At 33.4% G+C, this 25,003-nt stretch overlaps 1 protein-coding gene across 10 annotated transcripts in view; it reads right to left on the reverse strand.

Moving 5' to 3' along the window:
• Positions 1 to 25,003, reverse strand: part of PRKACB (protein kinase cAMP-activated catalytic subunit beta) — a 156,971-nt gene that overhangs the window by 66,835 nt on the left and 65,133 nt on the right. For 4 of the 10 annotated variants that reach the window (XM_009248542.3, XM_054547582.1, XM_054547601.2 and 1 more), the window contains exon 1: positions 1,063 to 2,447. The exons of 2 other annotated variants lie outside the window; for them this stretch is intronic. In XM_009248542.3, coding sequence (XP_009246817.1) covers positions 1,063 to 1,072 — 10 coding nt within the window. In that variant the 5' untranslated portion in view covers positions 1,073 to 2,447. 10 annotated transcript variants of the gene reach the window in all.

A 25,003-nucleotide genomic window follows, 5' to 3' on the forward strand; every position in this document is an offset into this window, starting at 1 on the left:
ACCAAGACATCAACAAAATTTTGGCAGCATCTTATTTTCAAAATTACTATTTAAAAAATCTAATAAAAATAATCTAATAAAAATTAGCATTAGGATGACAAAGCTAATCAAAGGAAAGTTAAACTAATTATCTTCAGGATCAGATACTAAAAGAAAATCCTCTCTTATGGTTAGTCTATTTACCAATTTATAACACAATTAATAACAGTGCCCAACAAATACAATAAATCGAACCATAAAGAAAATTAGAAACTGATTATTGGTATTGATTATTAATAGTGCCATTAATTGTTTACAGTTCTTACTGGTTTTTGAAGGCAATTTACTATAATGCCTAAGTACAAAAGCGTCACCACAAAATATAATTCACAGTAGCTGTGGCTTTATAACTGTCCCTTTAAAAATATTTTTTCCTCTTATAAATATATTTTTTTAAATAAACAGCTGCAGAGTCTCAGAGAGTATACTTACCACTCATGATGAAAACCAACCTTTCCAAAACATATTGCTCAAAACAACAATCCAACAGCAAAGGGAGTTATGCTAATCTCTAGAGGGAGAAGAACCGATGGTGTAAACACACACACTGGAGCATGCAGCACACAGAAAACGAAAAGAGCTTTCTTTTGTTTTAAAAAGAGAAGCCCCTAGAAGCAAAGCATAACTGCCTAGCATGAGCTATCACTAGTAAACATCAGATTCATGCCAAAGATGTCTATAACTAGACTGAATTTCTTTCAAGCTAGTTATCCCAGCCTCCTTCATATACCACTAGAACAACTCAAAATGGCAGAGAGAAAATGTTCGAACCAGGATGTATAAGATGTTCTCAATTATATCAGCATGAGTTGTTACCACGGCAACATTAGACCAGAATTATCGGTTCACTTGTATCCAAGGCATAGCTTTTCTAAAGCTTTAATCAACCAGACAAATAAAATACCTTTTTATTTTAGAGCCACATGATTACAAATTACCACATTTCTTAAATTTAAGCACTAATCTACGCTTTATACATCTTTCAAAGATATGAAAAAATTGCTGTTTTCTTCAAATACTCACACAATCCCATGTTGAACCTGGCAAGGAGCACACAGCAGAATGATTGCACCTAAACGTCTTTCAATTACACCAGCTCTTACTGCTAGCTGTGGACCTCACTGATATTAAAATGCTGTGTGCTGTTGCTAGTGACTATTGGCGATGAATCTTATTGCCCAGATCGCTGATAGCTTTCATTTTTCATGAGCCAGAAAGCTATACTGCAGCACAAATGTTAACCATTTAAACATTCTGTGTTATGGAAGAGAATAATGTTATATACATATATGTATATCTGCATTTTTAAAGGAGAATCATAGAATAACTTATTTGTAAACTTCCATTAAATTCAGCATTACAAACAGTGTCAGATGCCAACCATGTGGTATTCAAAAGAAAATAATACACAAAAAAGTTACTGGCAATTATTGCAGAAATGTAAAATTCCTCACATGAAACAGGACTAAGATGACAGATTGTATAGCAAGGAGGGCTGACTGGGTAGCATGGTGAACAGATTGTTCTGATTACCAGAGATCCAAAATTTGTACCAAAATGGTACAAAGAATCTATAGAATGGTTCCTTGTTAAGTAGAACTTCAGCACGTGAACTTGCCATTTTAACAGTTGCCATGTGAGGCAGGACTTTTGGTGATGTCGAAGTAAGTCAGGAAATCTCCCTAAGAAACAACTATGAAGCTGAACAGAATTATCAAAAACAATGATTTCATGGCTCTGGAAATTGAGCAGTCATAAACAACAAATTGAGAAACATTTATTTGTGATGAACCTATAAACACAGTGAGATATCACTCTGCCTAAAAACAGTGGGAGTCAGAGATGTTCTTGCCTGGGGCTGCTCCCACTCCTTTATAGTTCAGTCAGGAGAGTACTTCTACCAGGGTAGGGCTGGTCATGAAAACTAGCAGCTTCACTTCTGGAAGGGGCTGACACGAGAGGGGGCTGATTTGATTTGGAGTGGAGGCCAAAAAACTCATTAGTGATATTGTCAACAAAAAAAGCAAACTGAAAGAAATTAACAAGTCTAAGCCTACGGCCTTGGTAGGGCTAAGCAGCACATTGGTGGTATAGCAAGAAACATAGCAGCGGGTAAATGAAGATGAGACAGGCAGACTGAGGCTACCTAAGTTCACCAGGCCACCCAGTCTGCCCACCTTGCTATGCAATCTGACTAGGAGGTAATGACACGCACAAAGGAGACGAAAGAGGGCCCAGTGGAAAGTTAAAGCTGGTACAGACTTCCAAACTGCCTAAATACTGCATGTGCTCCTCAATTTGCACACAGTTCCATCAGCACCGGCTGGTCCCAGTGTTTGAGTACAATCTCTGATCAATCATTAAATAACAATTAAGCTACAGAGACACAGGGCAATCCCTAGGAAACCAGGTTAAAAAATAAAAATTAGAATAAGAAAAAAAAACTAAGCAGAGAAATCAGCAGTCACATATCATGAGGGATACAGATTCCACAGATTAAGACAAAGGAAGTTATTAATAAAAAAATAAACAAAACCAACCCTCAGGGAAAAAATAATCAAAACCCAGAGCTACTACCACATGTTATTTTAAAAAACACATTTTTGACAAAAACTTGTGTGATCCACAATGAGGAAAAAAAGCAGTCAATAAAAAATGTCCCTGAATGGGCCCAGGTGTAGAATTTAGCAGACAAAGGCTTTAAAGACTTTAAAATAACTATTATACATATATGAAAAGAATTAAAAGAAAATTGTGTTAAATACCTAAGGAAAACATGACAGTAATGAACAACATATAGAAACTTTCAATACAGAAAGAAAAACTATTTAAAAATAAAAAGTGCAGATTTGAAAAGCATAATAACCAAAATTTTAAAACTCAGTATAGTAAGCCCAACAGCAGATTTAAAAGAGCAAAAGACCAAATCAGTGAACTGGAAGACAGATCAATGGAAATCATCCAGTTGGAAGAACACAGAGAGAAAAAGACAGGAGAAAAGTGGACAGAGCCTGAGAAACTTATGGGATATCAAGGGAACCAACATACATCTCATGGGAATTAGAAAAAAAGGAGAGAGACAAAGGGTGATGAAAAAACATTTGAAGGAATAATGGCTGAAAATGTCCCAATTTGATGGAAAACAGTAATCTAGGATCCAAGAAGCTCAGCCAACACCAACTAGAATAATACCCAAAAGATCCACACTGAGACATATCATAGTCAAATTGTTGAAACGTAAGGAGAAAAGTCATGAAAGCAGCAAGAAAAAAATGACGAATCACGTCCAGGGGAAAAAGAATATGATTAATGACTTCTCATTAGAAATAAGAAGGGCCAGAAGGCAGAGAAATGAAGTGCTAAAAGAAACAAGAAAGCAAACCCATCCACCAACACTTCTCTATTCAGGAAAATTATCCTCCAAAAATAAAGGTGAAATGAAACATTCCCAGAGAAACAACTGAGGATATTTGTTGTAAGCAGAAATACCTAATGAAGTCCTTAAAGCTCAGAGGAAATAACACTAGACAATAGCTCAAATTGACAGAGAGAAATGAAGAGCACTAAAAATGGTAAATACATAAATAAAAGGCTATATAAATACACAATTTTTCTGTTATCTCTTTATTTAAGAGACTTAAAGTTGTATGAGGCAATAATTACAACATTATGTTGCTGGGTTTATAAAATATATAAATATATGTGAAAAAACACAAATTTGCAAAAGAAATAAAGCTATATTGGATCAAAGCAGTTCTATTCCACTAGAATTAAGTCAGTACTATCCTGAAGTAAACTATGATAAGATAAATTATAATCTTGTGTATTATAATCCCTAAAGAAATATTAAGAAAATGCCTTTTAAATTTTATTTTTAAAAATCAAAACCAAATAATTAAAATATATGTAATAGAAAAGAAGGTGGTAGAAAGGGAAAAGAGAAACAACAAAAACTATGAGACAGAAAACAGTAAAATGGAAGCTACAAATCCAACCATATCAATAATGACATTAACTATGAATGGAAGAAACACAAATCAAAAGGCAGAAATTAACAGATTGGATAAAAATCAAGATCAAACTATATAACATCTATAAGAGACACATTTTAGATTCATAGATATAAATAGGCTAAAGTAAAAAGAGAAAAACAAGATTCATCATGCAAACAGTAACCATAAGACAGCTGGAATGCCTATATCAATATTAGACAAAATAGACTTTAAGTCTAGAAAAATTATGAGACAAAAGGGACATTCATAATGATAAAAGTCCAATACATCTGAAAAATGTGACAATCAGAAATGCATATGCATTGAACAGAAGAGCCCCCACAGTACTAAAATAAAAACGGACAGAATTGAAAGGAGAAAAATATTTAATACTAATAGTTGGGAATTTCCATACTTCTCTCTCAATAATTGATGGAAAAACTAGACAGGAAATTGGAAAAGAAACAACAACTTAAATAACACCATCAAAAAAATCTTGACATTTATAAAATACAGAATTTAACATCAGCAGAATACACATTCTTATCAAGCACACATGGATATTCTACATATTAAGCAAATGCTAGAAAATATAATGTCTCAATTAATTTGAAGGGTTTGCTAAAGCTTTCAAAATATATTCTATAATCACAGCAGAATTAAGTTAGAAATAAAAACAGAAAGAAATTTTAGAAGTCTCTAAATATTTAGATATTAAATCACAAACAAATTCCAAGGGAAATTAGAAAATATTTTGAGGTAAATGAAAATAAACTACAGCATATCTACATTTATTGGATGTAGATAAAGCAGGGTTTAGAAAAAAAATTCATAGCTTTAACCATTTAGAGTAAAATAGAAGAAAAGTTCCAAATCAGTAACTTAAGCTTTGTATATATTATTATATATTATAGTATTATATTACATATAATATATTCAGTAAAATATATAGAAAAACAGTAGAGAAAAATGAATGAAACCAAAAGTCTTATTGATAAAACTTTCACTAGACTGACCAAATATCAAAACAAAATAAACAAAAAGAAAACAGAGAAGATATTAATTATAGAAATCAGTAATGAAACTATGATATCACCACTGATGCTAGATAAATTAAAAGGATTATAAGGGAATACTATAAACAACCTTATCCCAATCATATAAGACAACAGGTGAAATGGAAAAACTCTTAGGCACAAATTACCAACACTAACTAAAAAAGAAATAGAAAATGTAAATAAACCTGTAACACAAATATTGACTTAGTAATTAAAATTTTTCCCACAAAGAAAAGCTCAAGTCGAGATGGCTTCACTGGTTAATTATATGAAACATTCAAAGATAATACCAACCCTACACAAACTCTTTCAGAATTCAGAAGTGGCGGGAACACTTCCCAACTCATTCTAAGAGGCCTAATACCAAAGTTAGGCAAAGATCAAAAGAAAACCACAGACCAATATCCATTGCAAACATTGATGCAAAAACCTTTTATCAAAATGCTAACAAACTTAATCTAGCAGTATATACAGAGGATCATACACAATGACCATGTGGGATTTATTCCATGAAAGGTAAGGTTGGTTCAACATTGAAAATCAATTAACGAACTACGTTATATTAATAAAGTATAAAACCAAATAATCATCTCAATATATGCAGAAGAAGCACTCCACAAAATCCAACAGCCATGAGAAAACCTCTCAACAATGAGGACTAGAAAGGAACTTCCTCAAACTGATAAAGGACATGTGGGGCACGGGAAACTCTATACTTATGTCATATTTAATGATGAAAGATGGAATGCTTTCCCCTTAAGATAGGGCATAAGGCATTCACCACTTCTGTGCATCTTTGTACTGGGAAATCTAGCCAGTGCAATGAGGCAAGAAAATAGATATTAAAGGATAAAGAAGAAATAAAACTGTCTTTATTTGCAGATGAAATTATTCTATATGTAGAAAATTATAAGGAATCTATAAAGAAACTACTAGAACTAAAAAATGAGTTTAGCAACATCATAGGATGATATAAGATCAATATAAAAATCAATAACATTTGTATATACTAGCAACAAAAAATCCAAATGTGAAATTAAGATATAGCTCCATTCACAATAATATCAACAGAAATAAACACTTAGAAATCATTTTTACAAAACTGGAACACTAAAGAAATTAAATAATATGTAAATAAATGGAGAGACATTTCATATTCATGGATTCCAAGACTCAATATTGTTAAAACAATTCTCTACAAGTTAATCTATGAACTCAATATATAATCTCTATGAAAATCTAATAAAGCTTTTCTTTAGAAACTGACAAATTGATCCGGAAATTTATATGAAAATGCAAAGGACCCCAAAATAGACAAAACAATTTTGATAAAAGAAGAACAAAGTTGGAGGACTTACACTATTTGATTTCAAAACTTACCTTAAAGTTACAGTAATCAAGACAGTGTAGTATAGGAATAAGGATAGACATGTAGTTCACTGGGACAGAATTGAGAATTCAGAAATGAACCCTTTCATTTATGGTCAACTGATTTTTGAGAAAGATGCCAAGATAATTAAATAGAGAAAGGAAATTCTTTTTAACAAGTAGTGCAGTAAAAAATGGATCTACATGTTGAAAAAAGAACTTCAATTCATACTTCACAACATATATAAAAATTAACTCAAAAAATAGACTTTTAGAAGGAAGTACAGATTGAAAATCTTCATTACCTTGCGTTAAATACAAATTTCTTAAGATCTGGTACCAAAAGTACAATCCAAAAAGGAAAAAAACGATAAATTGGACTTCACTAAAATTACAAATTTTGCTCTTCAAATACATCATTTTAAAAAATGACAACATAAGACGGACTGGAAGGAAATATTTGAAATTTATATTTTTGGAAAAGAACTTAGTTCAGAATATACAAAGAATTCTTGAGAATTGATAATAAGAAAAATGACTCAATTTTCAAAGTGGGCAAAAGATTTGAAAATACATTTCTCCAAAGTACATACACAAATGGGTTATAAAAACTTGAAAATATGCTCAACATCATAAAGTTATTAGGAAAATACAAAGTGAAACAATTGTGAACAACGGATTCACACTTACGTAATGGCTATAATCAACATGACTGATGAGCCGGGTGCAGTGGCTCATGCCTGTAATCTCAGCACTTGGGAGGCTGAGGCGGGTGGATCACTTGAGGTCAGGAGCTCAAGCCCAGCCTGGCCAACATAGTAAAACCCCATGTCTACTAAAAACACAAAGATTAGCCGGGAGTGATGGCGCATGCCTGTAATGCCAGCTACTCAGGACTGAGACAGGAGAATCACTTGCGCCACTACACTCCAGCCTGGATGACAGAGTGAGACTTTGTTTCAGGAGGAAAAAAAAAAAAAAAAAAGACTGATGATACCAAGTGTTGATGAGCATGTGAAAAAACTGGAATCCTCTTACATTACTGGTGAAAACATAAAATGGTACCACCACTTTGGGAAACAATTTGGCAATTTCTTTAAAACATAAATTTACCATATGACCCAGAAATTCTACTTCTAGATATCTACCCAAGAGAAACAAAAACATATGTCCACACAGACTTGTTTTCAAATATTTATAGCAACATTATCCAAATAGCCAAAAACAAACCAATTCTCATGTGCATCAACTGCAGAATGGATAAACAAAATGTATTATATCCATACAACATATTATAATTCAACAATAAATCGGAATCAAATATTAATATATTCTATAACATGGATGAACCTCAAAAATATTATTCTAGTGAAAGAAGCCAAAAGCAAAAGATTACTTATTATATAGTTCAATTTATATAAAACATCCAGAAATGAAAATCTATAGAGACAGAAAGCAGATCAGTGTTTATCTGAGGTTGAGGTGAGAGTGGGGATTGACTGGATATGGGTAACAAATGAACTCTGTGGGTGATGTAAATGTTCTAAAACTGATTTGTGCTGATGGTTGCGCAAATCCTTAAATTTACTAATTAATACTGAATTATACACTTATAATGAGTGATTTATATGGTTATGAAAACATACCTCAATTTAAAAAAAAGTTGTCAAATGCTTCTCTACCGAGGAGGAAACAGTTGGCTTGAAATAGATCTTTGCTGTGGGAAGAATCATTTCAGTGGACAATTTAATTATGCAAATGTAAGGCTGGTAGGCATCCATTACCTTGGGGGAATGATCTAACAAAATCTTTTGAGGCTTCATAAGGGCAATGCCTTCTCAATACTCTGTGGTAAACAGAGATAATTAAAGGAAAGAAGGTAAATAGATCTGCATAAAAAAATGAAACAGGAATTCTGAAAGCGATCAACTCCTAGACTCCAACCTCTTCAAGGTTCAGAATTACAAAAATCTCTTTCATAGATTTTAGTGATAGGTCTGTGGCTTACGAGTAGGAATATATGCTTAAGGAGGCTGTATCAAAGGGGAAATGATAATCTGGGTTGGTGATTCAGGCTGAAAAGTAGAGACATTGTAGGCTAAATCCAAGGGCCTACAGAGGCCAGGCAGGTAAAGCAACAGAAATAGTGAATGCTGGAGCAAATCAGATAGTGTATATCTGATTAAAGAGGACAATTATTCAGTGCAACCCATTTTTTCTCATGAGAGAATAAGAGGCCACTGAAATCAGTTTCTCCAATGGTTCAAGAATATGCAGGTCCAGATATTTATATGAATCTCTCGATTTAAAATCATGGTATTTTATATTTTTATATAATGATATAAAATTCAACTATTTTTAAAAATACCATGAGAACTAAACAAAACATATCTGCAAGTTGCATCTGGCTCACAGACCACTGGTTTTCTATCCCTGGACTAGATTTCAAGAAAGAAAGGCTAATTTTAGTACAGTGTGGGGATGGGCTGAAAGTACCTTCTCACACATCCAACTTGGCAAGGAAGCCAAAATGACTAAGCATATGAGTATAAATTAAGGAAATGAAATCCTTTGACATAACCTTTGAATGAACATAATACTGAAGAGTGAATCATCCTGTCATTAAGAACCATTGAGGTCTCTGCAAGGATCAGTGGCATCACATCAACAAGACAAGGTACATAAAATTTGTTGGGGCCACTTTTAAATCACAAAACAATGTAGCGGTGGTAAAATCAACAGTGGCTAAAAATGATATCACTAGCTTATATGTTCATGCTTGTAATCCCAGCACTTTAGGAGGCCAATACAGGAGATTGCTTGACCCCAGGAGTTCAAAAACAGCCCAGGCAACACAGCAAGATCTCATCTCTACAAAAAATAAACTTAAAAAAAATTAGCCTGGCACAGTGACATGCATCTATATTCCTAGCTACTTGGGAGGCTGAGGCGGGAGAATAGCTTGAGCCCAGGAGAACAAGGCTGCAGTGAGCCATGATCACACCACTACTCTCCAGCCTGGGCAACATAGCAAGACCCTGTCTCCAAAAAATAAAAATAAAAATAAAAATCCCCATCTCTTTCTTCAACTAACTTTTAGAGAGCAAATTAGTCTCCTTGGAATGAGTAAACTCCTAGGACTAAAGCAATACTTGAAGCAGCTGAATGAAGACTCTAAGAAAAGACCTCCTTGGAATTCTTGCTAATTTGAATAGATAAGTGTGCCGGTGATTAAACTGAATATTTAAAAGATGCCAACTTATTTGTCTCTCAAGTGAGCCATACTTGTTAAATAACAATAATGAAACACCAAAGCTGAAAGCAACCATGGTTTCAGGACATGAAAGTAATATTCAATCTCTCAGACACATATCATTCTTCCTGTTCAACTTATTACTTCTTTCTGAATGACATTTTATTTTCAAAGTTCTTTGTCTCTCAGATAATCTGCTATTACTCACTGACCAATTTTTAAAAGTGGAAAAAGTTTTTGTTCAAGATTGCTTAGGCTATTAGGGTCTTTTGTGTTTCTATACAAGTGTTAGGATTATTTTTCCTATTTTTGTGAAACTTGTCATTGAAACTTTGGAAGAGATGGCATTTAATCTGCAGATCACTTTGGATACTAGGAGCATTTTAACAACATTTATTCTTCAGATCCATCTCCATTCACTGTGTTTTCTTCACTTTTTCATAAATGTTTTACAGTTTCCAGTGTACAAATCTTTCACTTCTTTGGTTAAATTTATTCCTACGCATTTTTTGTGATATTGTAAAAAGAAGTGCTTTCTTGATTTCTTTTTTCCACAGTTCATTGTTAGTATGCAGAAACACTATTGATTTATGCATTTTAATTTTGTATGCTGCATCTTTATTGAATTTGTTAGTTTTAACAGTTTTTTTGGTAGAGTCTTCAGGGTCTTTAATATATAAGATAATATCATTTGCACATATAAAAGATTTTACTTCTTCCTTTCCAATTTAGATGCTATTTATTTATTTATTTATTTACTGCCTAAATGCTCTGGATAGGACTTCCAGTATCATATTGAGTAGAAGTTTTAACAGTGGGCATCCTTTCCCTTGTTCATGATCTTACAGGAAAAGCTTTCATCTTTTCACCGCTATTAAGATGTTAGCTGAGGGCTTATCCTATGTAGCCTTTATTATGTTGAAGTACAGCACTTCCATAACTAAAAAGTTTCCATCATAAAAGAATGTTAAAGTTTCTCAAATGCTTTCTCTGCATCTACTGAGGTGATTATATATAACTTTTACCCTTCATTCTGTTAATAGTATATCACATATGTTGATTTGTGTATGTTGAACCATCTTCGATTGTGGTGTATCATCCTTTAATGCGCTGTTGAATTTAATTTGCTAGTATTTTGTTGAGAATTTTTGCATCTATGTTCATCAGGGATATTGGCCTATAATTTTCTTTTGCAGTGTCCTTGTCTGGCTTTGGTATCAGAGCAATGCTGCCCTGGTAAATGAGCTTGGAAGTATTTCCCCTTCTTCAGTTATTTTGGGAGAGTTTGAGAAGGACTGGCATTAATTCTTTCTTAAATGATAGAAATTCACCGGTGAAACCATGAAGTACTACTAGGTTTTATTTTGTTGGGGGGTTTTTTGATTACTGATTCAGAGTCTTCATATTCCTTATTGGTTTGTTAATTGCATCAAACTAAAAGCTTTTGTGCAAAAAGAAAACAATCGACAGAGTGAAGAGACAACCTACAGAATGAGAGAAAATACTTGCAAATCACATATCTAATAAGGAGTTAATATTGAAAATATATAAGGAACTCAAACAACTCAACAGCAAGAAAACAAATACCCAATTTAAAAAATGGGCAGGTGACTTGAATAGGCATTTCTCAAAAGCAGACATAAAAATGGTCAATGGGTATATGAAAAATGCTCAACATCACTACTCATGAGGGCAATGAAAATTAAAACCACAATGAGCTATTACCTCACATCTGTTAGAATGGCTATTATAAAAAAGACAAAAGATAACAAGCATTGGTTAAGACCTGGAGAAAAGAGAACCCTTGCACACTGTTGGTGAGAATATACATTAGTACAGCCATTATGGAAAATGATATGAAGGATCCTCAAAAAATTAAAAATGAACTATCATATGATCCAGCTTCTAAGTATCTATCAAAAGGAAGAAATCAGTATGTCTAAGAGATATCTGTACTCCCTTGTTCATTACAGCATTATTCACAAGATATGGCATCGACGTATGGTATTCTACACAGTGGAATACACTATCAATCTTAAGAAAGAAGGAAATTCTTTCATTTGTGATAACGTGAATGAACCTGGAGGACATTATATTAAGTGAAATAAGGCAGACACAGAAAGACAAATATTGCATAATGTCACACATGTGGAACCTAAAAACATCAAAATCGCAGAAGTAGAGAATAGAATGCTGTTTGTCAGGGGCTGAAGGATGGGAGGGTTCAGGGAAGGAAGATTTAGGAGATGTTGGCTAAAGGGTACAAAATTTCACTTAGACAGGATGAATAAGTCCTGGAGATTCATTGTATAGAATGGTAACTGCAGTTAATAATAATGCATTAATACAGGCACACCTCTCATTTTATTGCGTGTTGCTTTATTGCACTCAGCAGATATTGCACTTTTTACAAATTGAGGGTTGGGGCAACCTTGTGTCAAGCAAATCTATTGGTGCCATTTTTCTTACAGCATGTGCTCACTTCATGTCTCTGTGTCACATTTTAATAATTCTCACAATATTTCCTTTTTCATTATTATTATATCTGTTATGGCGATCTGTGTTCAGATGTTACTATTTTAACTGTTTTAGGGCACCACAAACTGCACCCAAATAAAATGGTGAACTTAATTGATAAGGGTTGTGTGTGCTCTGACTGCTCCACTCACCAGCTGGTCCCCCATTTCTCTCCCTCTCCTTGGGCCCTCCTATTCCCTAAGACACAGCAATACTGAAATAACGCCGATTAATAACCTTACAATGGCCTCTTAGTGTTCAGACGAAAGGAAGAATTGCACATCTCTCACTTCAAATCAAAAGCTAGAAATGATTAAGCTTAGTAAGGATGGTATGTTGAAAGCTGAGACAGGCCAAAGGCTAGGCCTCTTGCACCAAACAGCCTATGCAAAAGAAATGCAAAAGAAAAAGGTTATTGAAGGAAACTAAAAGTGCTGCTCCAGTGAATACACTAATGATAAGAAGGCAAAACAGCCTTATTGTTGATATAGAGAAAGTTGTGTGGTCTGGAAAGATCAAACCAAGATAGCATTTCCTTAAGCCAAAGCCTAATTAAGAACAAGGCCTTGACGCTCTTCAATTCTATAAAGGCTAAGAGTGGTGAGGAAGTTGCAGAAGTCTGAAGCTAGCGGAGGTTGGTTCATGAGGTTTAAAGGAAAGAAGCCCTTTCTATAACATAAAAGTACAAGGTGAAGTATCAAGTGCTAATGGAGAAGCTGCACCAGGTTATCCAGAAGATCTAGCTAAAATAATTGATGAAGGTGGCTAGACTAAACAACAGATTTTCAATGCAGACTTAACAGTCCTCTATTGGAAGAAGATGCCATCTAGAACTTTCCTAGCTAGAGAGAAGGCAATGCCTGGCTTCAAGGCTTCAAAGGACAGGCTGACTCTCACTAGGGGCTAATACATCTGGTGACTTCAAATTGAAGCCAATATTCATTTACCATTTAGAAACTCTTAGTGCCCTCAAAAACTATGCTAAATCTACTCTACCTGTACTCTATAAATGGAATGTGAAAGGCTAGATGACAGCATATCTGTTTGCAGCATGGTTTACTATTTTAAGCCCACCATTGGGAACCACTCAGAAAAAGATTCCTTTTAAAATATTAGTGCTAATTGACAATGCACCTGATCACCCAAGAGCTCTGATGGAGATGTACAAGGAGATGAATGTTGTTTTCATGCCTGATAACACAACATCCACTCTGCAGGCATGGATCAGGTTTTATTATTTAAGAAATATATTTTATAAGGCTAAAGGTGTCACAGATAGTGATTCCTCTGATGGATCTGGGCAAAGTAAATTGAAAATCTTCTGAAAAGGAGTTACCATTCCAGATGCCATTAGAACATTGTGATTTATGCGAGGAGGTCAGAATATCAACATTAACAGTAGTTTGGAAGAAGTTGTTTCCAACTCTCATAGACGCGTTTGAGTGGTTTAAAATTTCAGTGGAGAAAGTCACTGCAGATGTGGTAAAAAATTACAAGATAATTAGAATTAAAAGTGGAGCCTGGAGATGTGACTGTATTGCTGCAATCTCCTGATAAAACTATAACGAGTGAGGAGTTGCTTCTTGCAGATGAGCAAAGAAAGTAGTTTCTTGAGATGGAATCTATTTCTGGTGAAGATGCTGTGAAGATTATTGAAATGACACCTGAGAATTTAGAATATTACATCAACTTAGTTGGTAAAGCAGTAACAAGGTTTGAGAGAACTGACTCCAATTATAAAAGAAGTTCTACTGTGGGTAAAATGCTACCAAAAACATCACATGCTACAGAGAAATCTTTTATGAAAAGAAGAGTGTCAAGTGTGTCACTTTGTTGTCTTATTTTAAGAAATTGCCACTGCCATCCCAACCTTCAGCGACCATCACCTTGATTAATCAGCAGCCAAACATCAATGCAATACGCTCTGCCAGCAAAAAAAATTAGGAAATGCTGAAAGCTGAGATGATCATTAGTGTTTTTTTTAGCAATAAAATAATTTCAAATTAAGATATGTACTTTTAAAAAGATATAATGTTATTGCACACTGAATAGACTGTAGAGTAAACATAACTTAAATGCAATGGGAAACCAAAAAATGTGTGTGACTTGCTTTACTGTGACTTTAGTTGTATTCTGGTGGTCTGGAACTGGACCTGCAGTATCTCTGAGGTATGACTATACATGAAAATTGCTAAGAGATTCAATCTTAAATTTTTTGCCATGAAAAAGTAACTATGTAAGGTGGATATTCATTTGTTTTAGTCATTTCACGATGTATACTTATATTGAACCATCATGTTGTACGTTATAAATACATGCAATTTTATTTGTCAAGTATACCTTAATAAAGCTGAGGGGGAGGAAGAAATAAACTTTCCAGTGTCAACTTATTAAGAATGGAGTTAAATTCTCAAATCCATATTTTCCACATTCAGATTTTTGTTATGGACTGGTCTATTTTGGCATTACTATAAAGAAATAACTGAGGCAGAATAATTTATAAAGAGATTTATTTTGGCTCATCGTTCTGCAGACTGTAGAAGAAGCATACTGCCAACATCTGCTTCTGATGAGGGCCTCAGGAAGCTTTCAATGATGGCAGAAGGCAAAGAGGGAGCAGGCGTGTCACAGGAAAAAAGAGGGAGCAAGAGAGAGGGGGAGGTGCTATGTTTGTTTTTAAAAAACAACCAGTTATTGCATGAACTAATAAAGCAAGAACCAGCTCATTACCCATTGGGAGGACACCAAGCCATTCATGAGGGATCCTCCCCCATGACCCAAACACTTCCCTTTAGGCCCCACCTCCAACACTCGGGATCACATTTCAACATGAGATTTGGAGGGGACAAACATATAATGTTCTTACCATGACCCTGGTAGCTGTAACAGAAGGAAGTATAATGGGTCATTATATTTTTAATTTTTAAAAATATCAATATACAGTTTTGAGAATAAATTTTACAATGTTAAATGTGTTTTCTTTATTTTATTTTATTTTATTTTAATTTATTTTGAGATAGAGTCTCACTCTGTCACCCAGGCTGGACTGCAGTGGTGCAATCTCACCTCACTGCAGCCTCTGCTTCCTGGGTTCTAGTGATTCTCCTGCCTCAGCCTCCCAAGTAGCTGGGATTACAGGTGTGTGCCACCACACCTGTAGATGAAGCCTGGCTAATTTTTGCATTTTTAGTAGAGATGGGGTTTCACCATGTTGGCCAGGCTGTTGTTGAACTCCTGACCGCAAGTGATCTGCCCACCTCAGCCTCCCAAAGTGCTGGGATTACAGGCGTGGGCCACCACACCCGGCCTTAAATTTGTTTTTAAAAATATCATTAAGGATAGTAGCTATATAATTATTTTCACACATTCTCAAGTGCTAAAATCTATGAAAAAATAATTATTATAATAATTAACTCCAAAAGGATATGCATGTTTATCTGGGATTCGATTAATTTAATGCAAAAGCCTTAAAATAGTCACAACTTCTTCAAATTAATCCTATAAAATATAAAAATAATCCTAAATATGTACAAATATTTAGTTATAAAGATGTTTATCATGGCATTTTTTAATAGCAAAACATTAAAAACAGCCTAGATGGCCAATGATTGGTTAAATAAATTATAGTATATCCTTATGATTTAATACAAAATAGTATTGTAGAACAACTCTTTATAAAGAAAAATGTTAACTAAACATTATGTTTTGAAAGATCCAAATTTTGGAGCTGGGTTGGATGCAGTGGCTCAGGCCTGTATTCCCAGCATTTTGGGAGGCCAAGGCAGGCAGATCACTTGAGTTCAGGAGTTCAAGATCGGCCTGGGCAACATGGTGAAACTCCATCTCTACCAAAAATACAAAAAATTAGCCGGGTATGGTGGCACATGCCTATAGTCCCAGCTACTCGGGAAACTGAGATGGGAGGATCGCTTGAGCCTGGGAGGCAGAGGCTGCAGTGAGTCGAAGTCCCACCATTGCACTCCAGCCTGGGAGGCACAGTAAGACTCTGTTTAAAAAAAAAAAAAAAATTGGAGCTGGTAGAAATTTGTCTGTCTATACACAAAATAGAGTATATATACCAAAATTAACAGTCATTACCTTTTGGCAGAATTGTGTATACTTTTTTTACCTTTTTCTTTGTTTTTTCCTATAGTTTCAAAATTTTCTCCAGTGAAGATATACATTTGGAAATCATATTAAAATGTTATTAGGGAAAAAGTGCTTCTCACACCTTAATGTCCATATAAATCAGCTGGGAAATCTTGTTAAAATGCTGATTCTGACTAAGTAGGTGTAGGTGGGACACGGGATTCTTCCTCCTAACAAGCTCCCAGGAGATGCTAATAATGCTGGACAGGGACCACACTTTGAGTAGCAAGCTGTCTTCTAACTCTGTCATATGGCTATTTTTGCAAAGCACAAGCAAGTAAAAGCTTCTTGTTATGTTAGTACAGTCGATATAGTACTTGCATTGTTAAATGGCTCATGGAATGATTTCCTGATTTCAACATCATTTAATATCCCAACTATTTTAGTTTTACTATAAAGTCTGCTTGTTACTTAAATTTTTATTAAAAATCATGACAAAAATACACAGGTAACACTGAAAATTGGTATTTACTAGAGCCAGGTCAGCATTTGACTGCTTTTGGTTAATGGCCATGGGCTTTTAAAATAAATTGCAAAGATCACAATAGAACAAATTAGTAAGAAGCTCATTTGTGTAATACTCCAGTGATGTTTAATGTTAATTTAACAAATAACTCAAGATTTACTAAAAATTATGCTAGTAATACTGAAATAAACTGACAAGTTATTTGCCTTCAAGGAGTTCAAAATCAAACATGAGAGATAGATACATAAGGATTAACAGTAATACATTTTAAATACTATAAATAAACTATAATATATATAGTATATAAACTATACCATATAAATACTATAAATAAACTACAATAAAAGTTAAGTATAAGATGATATAAGAACATAAGGAAGAGCACAGACTCTAATAAGGATGAAGGATAGATGAATACGATGCATTGGTGGTTTTGTTACAGCGATGATACCTGAGAGGATGCCTAATGTATGGGCAAATCTCACCACTGGTAGAAGTGAAGAAAGAGAATTCCAGACAGAAGCAGCATCTTGAACAAGCACTGTTGTAAAAGGAATCCATTATCTGACTATTCATTGTCATGCTGACTGTCATGTCAAAAGCATTAGTTCTAATTAAATGCCCAGCAAAAACGGAAGATGTATAGTAGCTATACACATTTCCCTGTAGTAAAGTAAGTTAACTTATCCTGTATTATGCTAGTTAAAATCTTAAGGCTCTTTTAACAAAGGTTGCATTATATTATTTTCCACTTTAAAAAACTGCATTGGCTCCCCACTAATATAGCGTAGTACAAAATTCTGGATGTCTAATAGAAAACTTTTAAAGTTTAAATCCAGACACTAATTTTCTAGACAGTATCTTACTAAACCTTTTAAGTAAGTTCTAAATGTTCATATTTTCACATACTTGTGTATGTTATTTTCTTAAAATAACCTTCTTCTCTAGGTCTCAAAATTCTTTTCATTCTTTAATATTTTTGAAGTCCCCCATTTTCTTTTTAGTAACAACTTTTTTCTTATACTTAGCTTCCACAGTAAGCTTAGACATTTTAAAGCAGCTATTTCATTATGCCTTGAATATTATATTATGTTTGCTCTTCCTACTCTTCTTTTTGGGGGTAAGAACTAGATCTTATTTTTCCTGGAAACTTGCTTATTTACTATGATATAGTAAATACTCAAAAAAGTTTTACCAAATGAGTAAAAATTGACTATTATCAAGAAGCTTCTGGAATAGTTTCAAGTGGAAAAAGCTGATAAAAAGACAAAGGTGGAAAGTCTTTTAGCTGAGAAGTTAAAATGATACAGATTCAATGGGCTAACAAATAGGAGGTAAACTGTCTGAGAGACTGTATAAAATTTGCAAAGGTAAAACTGACTGAAGTGGTCTACTGTAACCACTTTATGATTTTGCTAGAGGACATCCATAATCAAAACTGCTCATTTGTTTAATATATTTAAATCTAAGATTTACTAATATGGATTTGTATTTACAAGAGAAATAGCCTGTCAATTCATAGGAAAAGAGAAAGAAAAAGTATTTGATGGTATTGACCTATTTGCTTCTTAAAATACTGTAGTTAGACCTTCATTAAGTCAGCATTGTATAACTCTACACATTTATGATCAAAGGAAGATTAAAAAGCTAACTATAATAAATTTGCTAGAAAGAGAACTTAACGCATGTCAATGCTCTCATTCATTCTGAGTTGGAACAAAAAGCAGAATTCCTCCATGCTTTTCTTTGAACTTCATGTATTTATATGTGCATGCAATTAGCCATTACATATTTATTTAATCAAACAGGAATTTCTGTTACTTAGTTTAATAGTAAAAGATGAAACACCTGGAGACCACTATGTGGCCTTTGTTCTGTTTCTTCCTATATATAATGTCACTGGACACGAAAGAAACTTGGATTAAAGCACACTGCATTTCATGTCTCCTAAATTGGTAACTGACCTTTATACAAAGGTTTATGAATTTTTTTTGTAAATTGGTGTAGTTTCTATGCTTAGTTTATTTCATTATAAAAACACTTTAGAAACAAACATTTTCAGTGTTTATCATCAGGAGACATTACATTCCCTTGTCTAATGAGTCATGCAAGTAAACTGCTTTAAGTAGCTTTGAAGAATGTGGTTCATATGAAACTTTGTACAGTCAGAACTCCTTCTATAACTCATTCGCCAAATAAATAAAAATTGTGTTTTCACCACAAAAATAAACCTTGGAATTTTGAAATGATCAGATTCCTCTATTTCAGCTCTATCAGTGTTTTCTCCTCTACAATAACACATTTCATAATAGGAAATTATAGCTTCATGCTACTATACTCATCCTTAGATATAAAATTATTATCTCTATTATGGTATTCGGGGATATAAAAAGGAGAGTCAAGTAGAGGAATACTTAATTAATGAACTTTCAGTTACTCTTCAAGTATTTCTTACATCATGCATATTATTTGCAACGCTACATGGTTTGCTCCTAATTTTATTTGTGTACAAGAATCCTATTCGTTTTGACTTCACAATAAAAAAAAAACCCAGCATTTTATCCAATAGAAATCATGGCTCATGACACTATTTTCCATTACTAGATTTTAAAACATGTTTTAGAAAGCATCACAGGTCCCATACATTTAAAAAGTGGTGAAAGTCTAGTTCAAACATAACTTTTAATTATTAAAAACCCCTAACATTCATTTATTTGAGACACTTTTACTAAACACCCACTATATGAGGAGCAGGTATTAATGAAACAGAAATTAATTCAATTCTGTCTTCATTCCTCATTTAACTTTAAATTAAAAGATATTTGAAATGCATAAAAATAATTTCCAAAAGGATTTAGAAGACTGCAATTTAAAAGAATAGGGCAAGGACAATAATTAACAAGCTTTTGTTACATGGTAAAGTTTAATATTATACCACTATTTCAATATTCAACAGTTCATTAACTTGAAGATATATATTCATATTCTTCATCCATCAACTTGCTATACGGTAAAGACTATAAATAACCCAAAACCTTTTAAGTGGAAAAAATGCACAAATACATGTTCTTCCTCAATCTCCCAAAAATAGTTTGAAGAATGTAAAAAAATTTCTGATTCAGTAAAAAATTAATTCAAATAAGCTTCTATAACACTGTCAAGGTGCTGTATAAACCTAGGAGTAAATTTTGTAAGCCATTCTTGATTTTGCTGTTGTGGTTGTTAAACTGAGTTTTCTTCCTTAACTGCTACCAAATACATAAACAGAAAGAGTCAAACCCTAGTGCTATTTGATGATCAAACAAACACACCAAAGAGGGCAAAAGTTTCAAGGGTAATTCTATTGTTCCTCTAATTGGAGTCACAGAAATACCTTGAGGAGGGTCCAAGGTGAGATGTAGAATGGCGGCACTAGTTATTGTTTATATGTGCAATTTATCTTTTAGAGTGTATGGCACCAAAAATGGTTCCACAGCACCATTTTAGCAAAGCTGTAAGTCCAAACATGTTAACATGCCTGGAAAGAATGTGATTCATGCATAACCAACTTTTTCCTGCATTTGAGTCATATGTATAAATAACATAAAATATAAAGTTTTTGATATCCATAATGTTATATGTGTAAGAATTTAGATAGAATAATTATGTTTTATTTTAGAAATTCCTGTTTGTAAAACTGAAATAACTTTCTCACATGCATTTAAAAATAAAACCATGGCAAACACAATAGAAATGTAATTATAAATTCAAGAGTCTTGTTGCCCCTTTCAAAGTTTAAAGCTTATAAATACAAGACATTTTAAGAAGTAAACAGATGGTTGTTTCTGAAACTTAAGTATTTCATTTTTATGTAAGAACAACAAAAAAAGTACATTAGAAATGATGTAAGAATTTTATAGAAAACCTTGTCACTGATATTGAACTTAGTCAAAAATAAAACCATACAATGATGAAAGCTGAATGATTCAGCTCAACTTATAATCAAGTTTTTATGGAATTCTTTCAACTTCATCTTGCAAAATGTCCTTGTGAAAATCAGAAAACAACAAACAAAAAAGGGTTCTTTATGTTTGATTGTAAAACTCCAATTACCATTTTAGTTGCTAGTTATAATGTATCATTTAAAAACAAAACTTACTTGATCTGTCCCATAAGGCAGTATGTTCAGAGAAATGAAGGCTGTCATTTTGCAGAGCTGTTTTCTGATCATGTGCAGTACCTTTAGAGTGTCTATGAAATAACCGGCTAGCAAAACCTTCCAATTTCTGAAGAGCTGTAGATGTACCCGTATACTGGTTACAAGGTGGTTCTCTATAAGCTGCCATTCATGTGCATTTACACTTTACTTAATGTAACTGCAAATGTTTCCAGAAGGAGCTCACAACTTCTTACACAGAAGCTAAGAGCTATGCATGTGTCAAACTTCCTGTTTGCAGGGTATTCAAACCACTACTGCTGTTCTGTTTCCTGTTAATATAAAACAGCACATTACTGAGCTTTTCTTAGCAAAACACTTTTCAGCTAGAGATGAGGATTTTAAAAACTTGCAATATCTACCTAAAAGGCTTTATGTTTGGGTGTTTTAATATTAATATATAGGCTAATGAGAGTATTAAATATAAAGCTTCATATATATAGTAGGCTAAACATTTTTTAAATAAAAGAAAACTAGTTAAACATGTATGACAAGTGTATGCAAACAACTGTAGGCCAAGCCGTCCTCCAAACACAACATGCTAAAGACAGGTTGTATTTTTTCTAGGAAATCAACTAATATACAGATTTTATGAATCCTTATAAGCAGCTAACTTTTCATAAAAAAAAACTAGTATGAAATGGGTATGAAAGAACTCTTGCAAAACAAATTTATAACACATATAAATAAAACAATGTGAAATAGCACTTTAAAAAATTGAATGTTTCTAATTCATTGATTTAGGCCTAATACATACAGGAACTACATACACTTAGTATGTCAGTATTGCTTATCAAACTTATAATCTACTGACATATGTCTATTACCAGGGGTACATTTTAAAACATTCTAAAATTTGAAAAGAACAAAATACAAGATTTAAATTATATAAAATCCACCATAGCAAGAAATTTCAATTGAGAGAAAAAAGTTCCTTCTAGCTGGCTGAGGCATGTTGATTTTAAAATCTTACCACTGAAGACTACTACTTACCTAAACCCCTGATTTAGTGATCTCACTCAGAAACACCTCTCTATTTTTTTTTTAAACGTTGTTTCACTCTGTCCCCCAGATTGGAGTGCAGTGGTGTGACCTCCACTCACTGCGACCTCCGCTCACTGCGACCTCCGCTCACTACGACCTCCACTCACTGCGACCTCCGCTCCTAGGTTCAAGCGATTCTCACCCCTCAGCCATCCGAGTAGCTGGGATTATAGGCGCGCACCACCATGCCCGGCTAATTTTTGTATTTTCAGTAGAGATAGGGTTTCTCCATGTTGGCCAGGCCAGGAGTTGTCTCAAACTCCTGGCCTCAAGAGATACGCCCGCCTTGGCCTCTCAAAGTGCTGGGATTACAAGTGTGAGCCACCGCGCCTGGCCAAAACATCTCTTTTGATTAAAAGTAAGTAAAACTTGCCTTGTCAATTTTCAGGAAAGAAAGTAACCTGTAGCATTTAACAAAAATTTTGAGTACTTGTTTTTTGACACTAAAAGATAAGAAATTTCTGTGGTTCTCTTTGGAAGCAGAAGGGAGGGGAGGGAAGGGAAGGAAAGGAAAGAAAGAAAAAGATCTATCTAAAACAATCTATCTATCTTACTTCAGATTTACCGCCAACTGTTTGACAAACATAAAAAATAGAAACAATACTGACAAGTAAAATAAATAGGAACAATAAAGTAATCAATTTAGGACTACATAAAAGGCCAATAAGAAAACACTGATTAATGAATTTTGCCATTTAACACTTCATTTGTGTATACTTTGTGTAATGGAATTCACATCAATCTAAACAAGTATGTAACAGTATCTATAAGATAAACTTAAATTTATAGCTTTATGTATAAATATTATGTGTGAATAACAGTTAACAAAACACTGACCAATGAATTTTGCCATGTAACAGCTCATTTCTGTATACTTTGTTTTGTGTAATAAAATTTATACCAATCTAAACAAATATGCAACAGCATCTATATGATATACAAATTCTTAAATTTGTAGCTTTATGTATAAATATTATGTGTGCATAACAATAATTTGTTTCTTAACATCTGGTAGTGCTTTACATAAAACAGACACTTACTAAATGTCTGTAGTCTTCAATAAATATCTACAGAGCATGGACTGATTCTGTAAGGGAAGAAGTGGATAAAATTACTGAATTCCCTTGATTTGCTCTACTGAAGGAAATTCTAATCATCTTCAAGGCTTAGTTCAAATGTCACCTCTTCAGTGAAGTCTGCCACATACTTCCTAGGAAAACAAACTTTGCTGCTTTGTTTTCACTGATCTCATAATATTATGTTAAAAGGTACTGTTTATGAATTTATATGACCCTAAATTGTGAGTTACTTGAATTCATAAATGAAATGCATGTATTACATACTCAATAAACATATGTTAAAAGAAAAAAGTATTTACTCATTTTTAACAATTTAAAGGTCTAAGTAGAATCACCGAATACTTGAAAATGTTTGAATTTTATTTATGATGGGACCATATTTATACATAATCCAAGAACATCAAGTTGCTCATATATAGAGACAACAGTAATAGAACTGTTATCATTGAACTTCTCCTTTTTTCTCTATTTGTTACTAAATTTTATTCATTCTTTGAATTACATTTTTACTCAGTGCCAATGTGGACTTCTTAAAATAACTTCTTGTTTTCCCTGCTTCCAATTATCCCCTTTAATCATTCACCTCTCTGACATATTAACCTCCCCAAAATATTACACTCATGGTATTCCATTGCCAAATACACAAACTAATCCTAACATTTCAGCTGGACCATATTCATTTTTAACACATCTAGCCAGATTTTTTATTTATATTCAATGTTGCTCAAGTACAGAAGTTGCAGATTCCTAACTAGAACACTAAGATTACTTTATTTAAAACAATGCATAAATTTTAAAACAAAATTACTAAAGCAAAAAGAGTAAACTTCACTAGATGAGTATCTTGAAGACACTGTATTTTAAATCTGCACTGTTTTAAAAATAAAATTGTTTCAATTTGTTATCAAGTCCTTCCAGAAAATAGAATATTTAATCTTTAAAGCAATGTTTCTATATATGGTAGTGTGACCAGAAAGCTATTGCTATAGAAGTGCTTCGGATATTTGATTTTTGATTAAAAAATAAAAATAAAAAGAAGAACTCTACTGGCATCTACTGCTAGAAAGAAACAACTGCAGTTTTAACTAAAACTATGAATTCCTTCATAACTGCAATTAACTTCAAGAAGTATATTGCTTGTTATTCTTCCTAGTGGTGTTTCCACAACTTTAATTTGGCTAAATGTCTCACCATGCACCCAGAATTTACCAGAATAGCTTATCTTGTAGTTAAATAAGATTTTAAAACTAGAGAGTAATCAACTTCATGAGGTTGATTTTATTCCTTATTCATTCTGCATTAATTTTTAAAATTATAGAAATTTTCAGAGTTGAACCAGCTTTAATTGCCACAAAATACCACAAAATATTGGTCTCTTTTATTTAATAATAGTGATGACACATTTACCAAGCACTTTACAACATATAAAGTGATTTGCTCTGTAAAACCATTGTGAAATTACTGTAATGCACATGAGATCCTTACAAATAAAGTAAGCAGCACAGGTATTATTATCCTTATTTTAAGATGCAAAAAATAAACTTATAAACATTAAGTGACTTGCCCAAAGTCACCTAGGTCTTCAAACTCCTAGATCAGCGTTCCTTGTACTGCAAGACACTGATTACCACATGAAGTAAACATTTTATTTTTAAATGCAGTTATTTTCTAAATAAGGGTGAAGAAGTTGGGGTGAAAAAATAGTGGTGGGTAAAATTCGTTCTTGGATATATTGTCCCAGGTCTGAAAATCTGCTATGAGAAGGTTTTAATTAAGATGGTCACCTATAGCCATACAATTTCATTGTCCACGTTTCTTACAATCATCTTGGGGCCAAGCAGAA

This window comes from Pongo abelii, chromosome 1 (assembly GCF_028885655.2).
Source record: "Pongo abelii isolate AG06213 chromosome 1, NHGRI_mPonAbe1-v2.0_pri, whole genome shotgun sequence".
In the NCBI taxonomy this organism is placed as follows: domain Eukaryota; kingdom Metazoa; phylum Chordata; class Mammalia; order Primates; family Hominidae; genus Pongo; species Pongo abelii.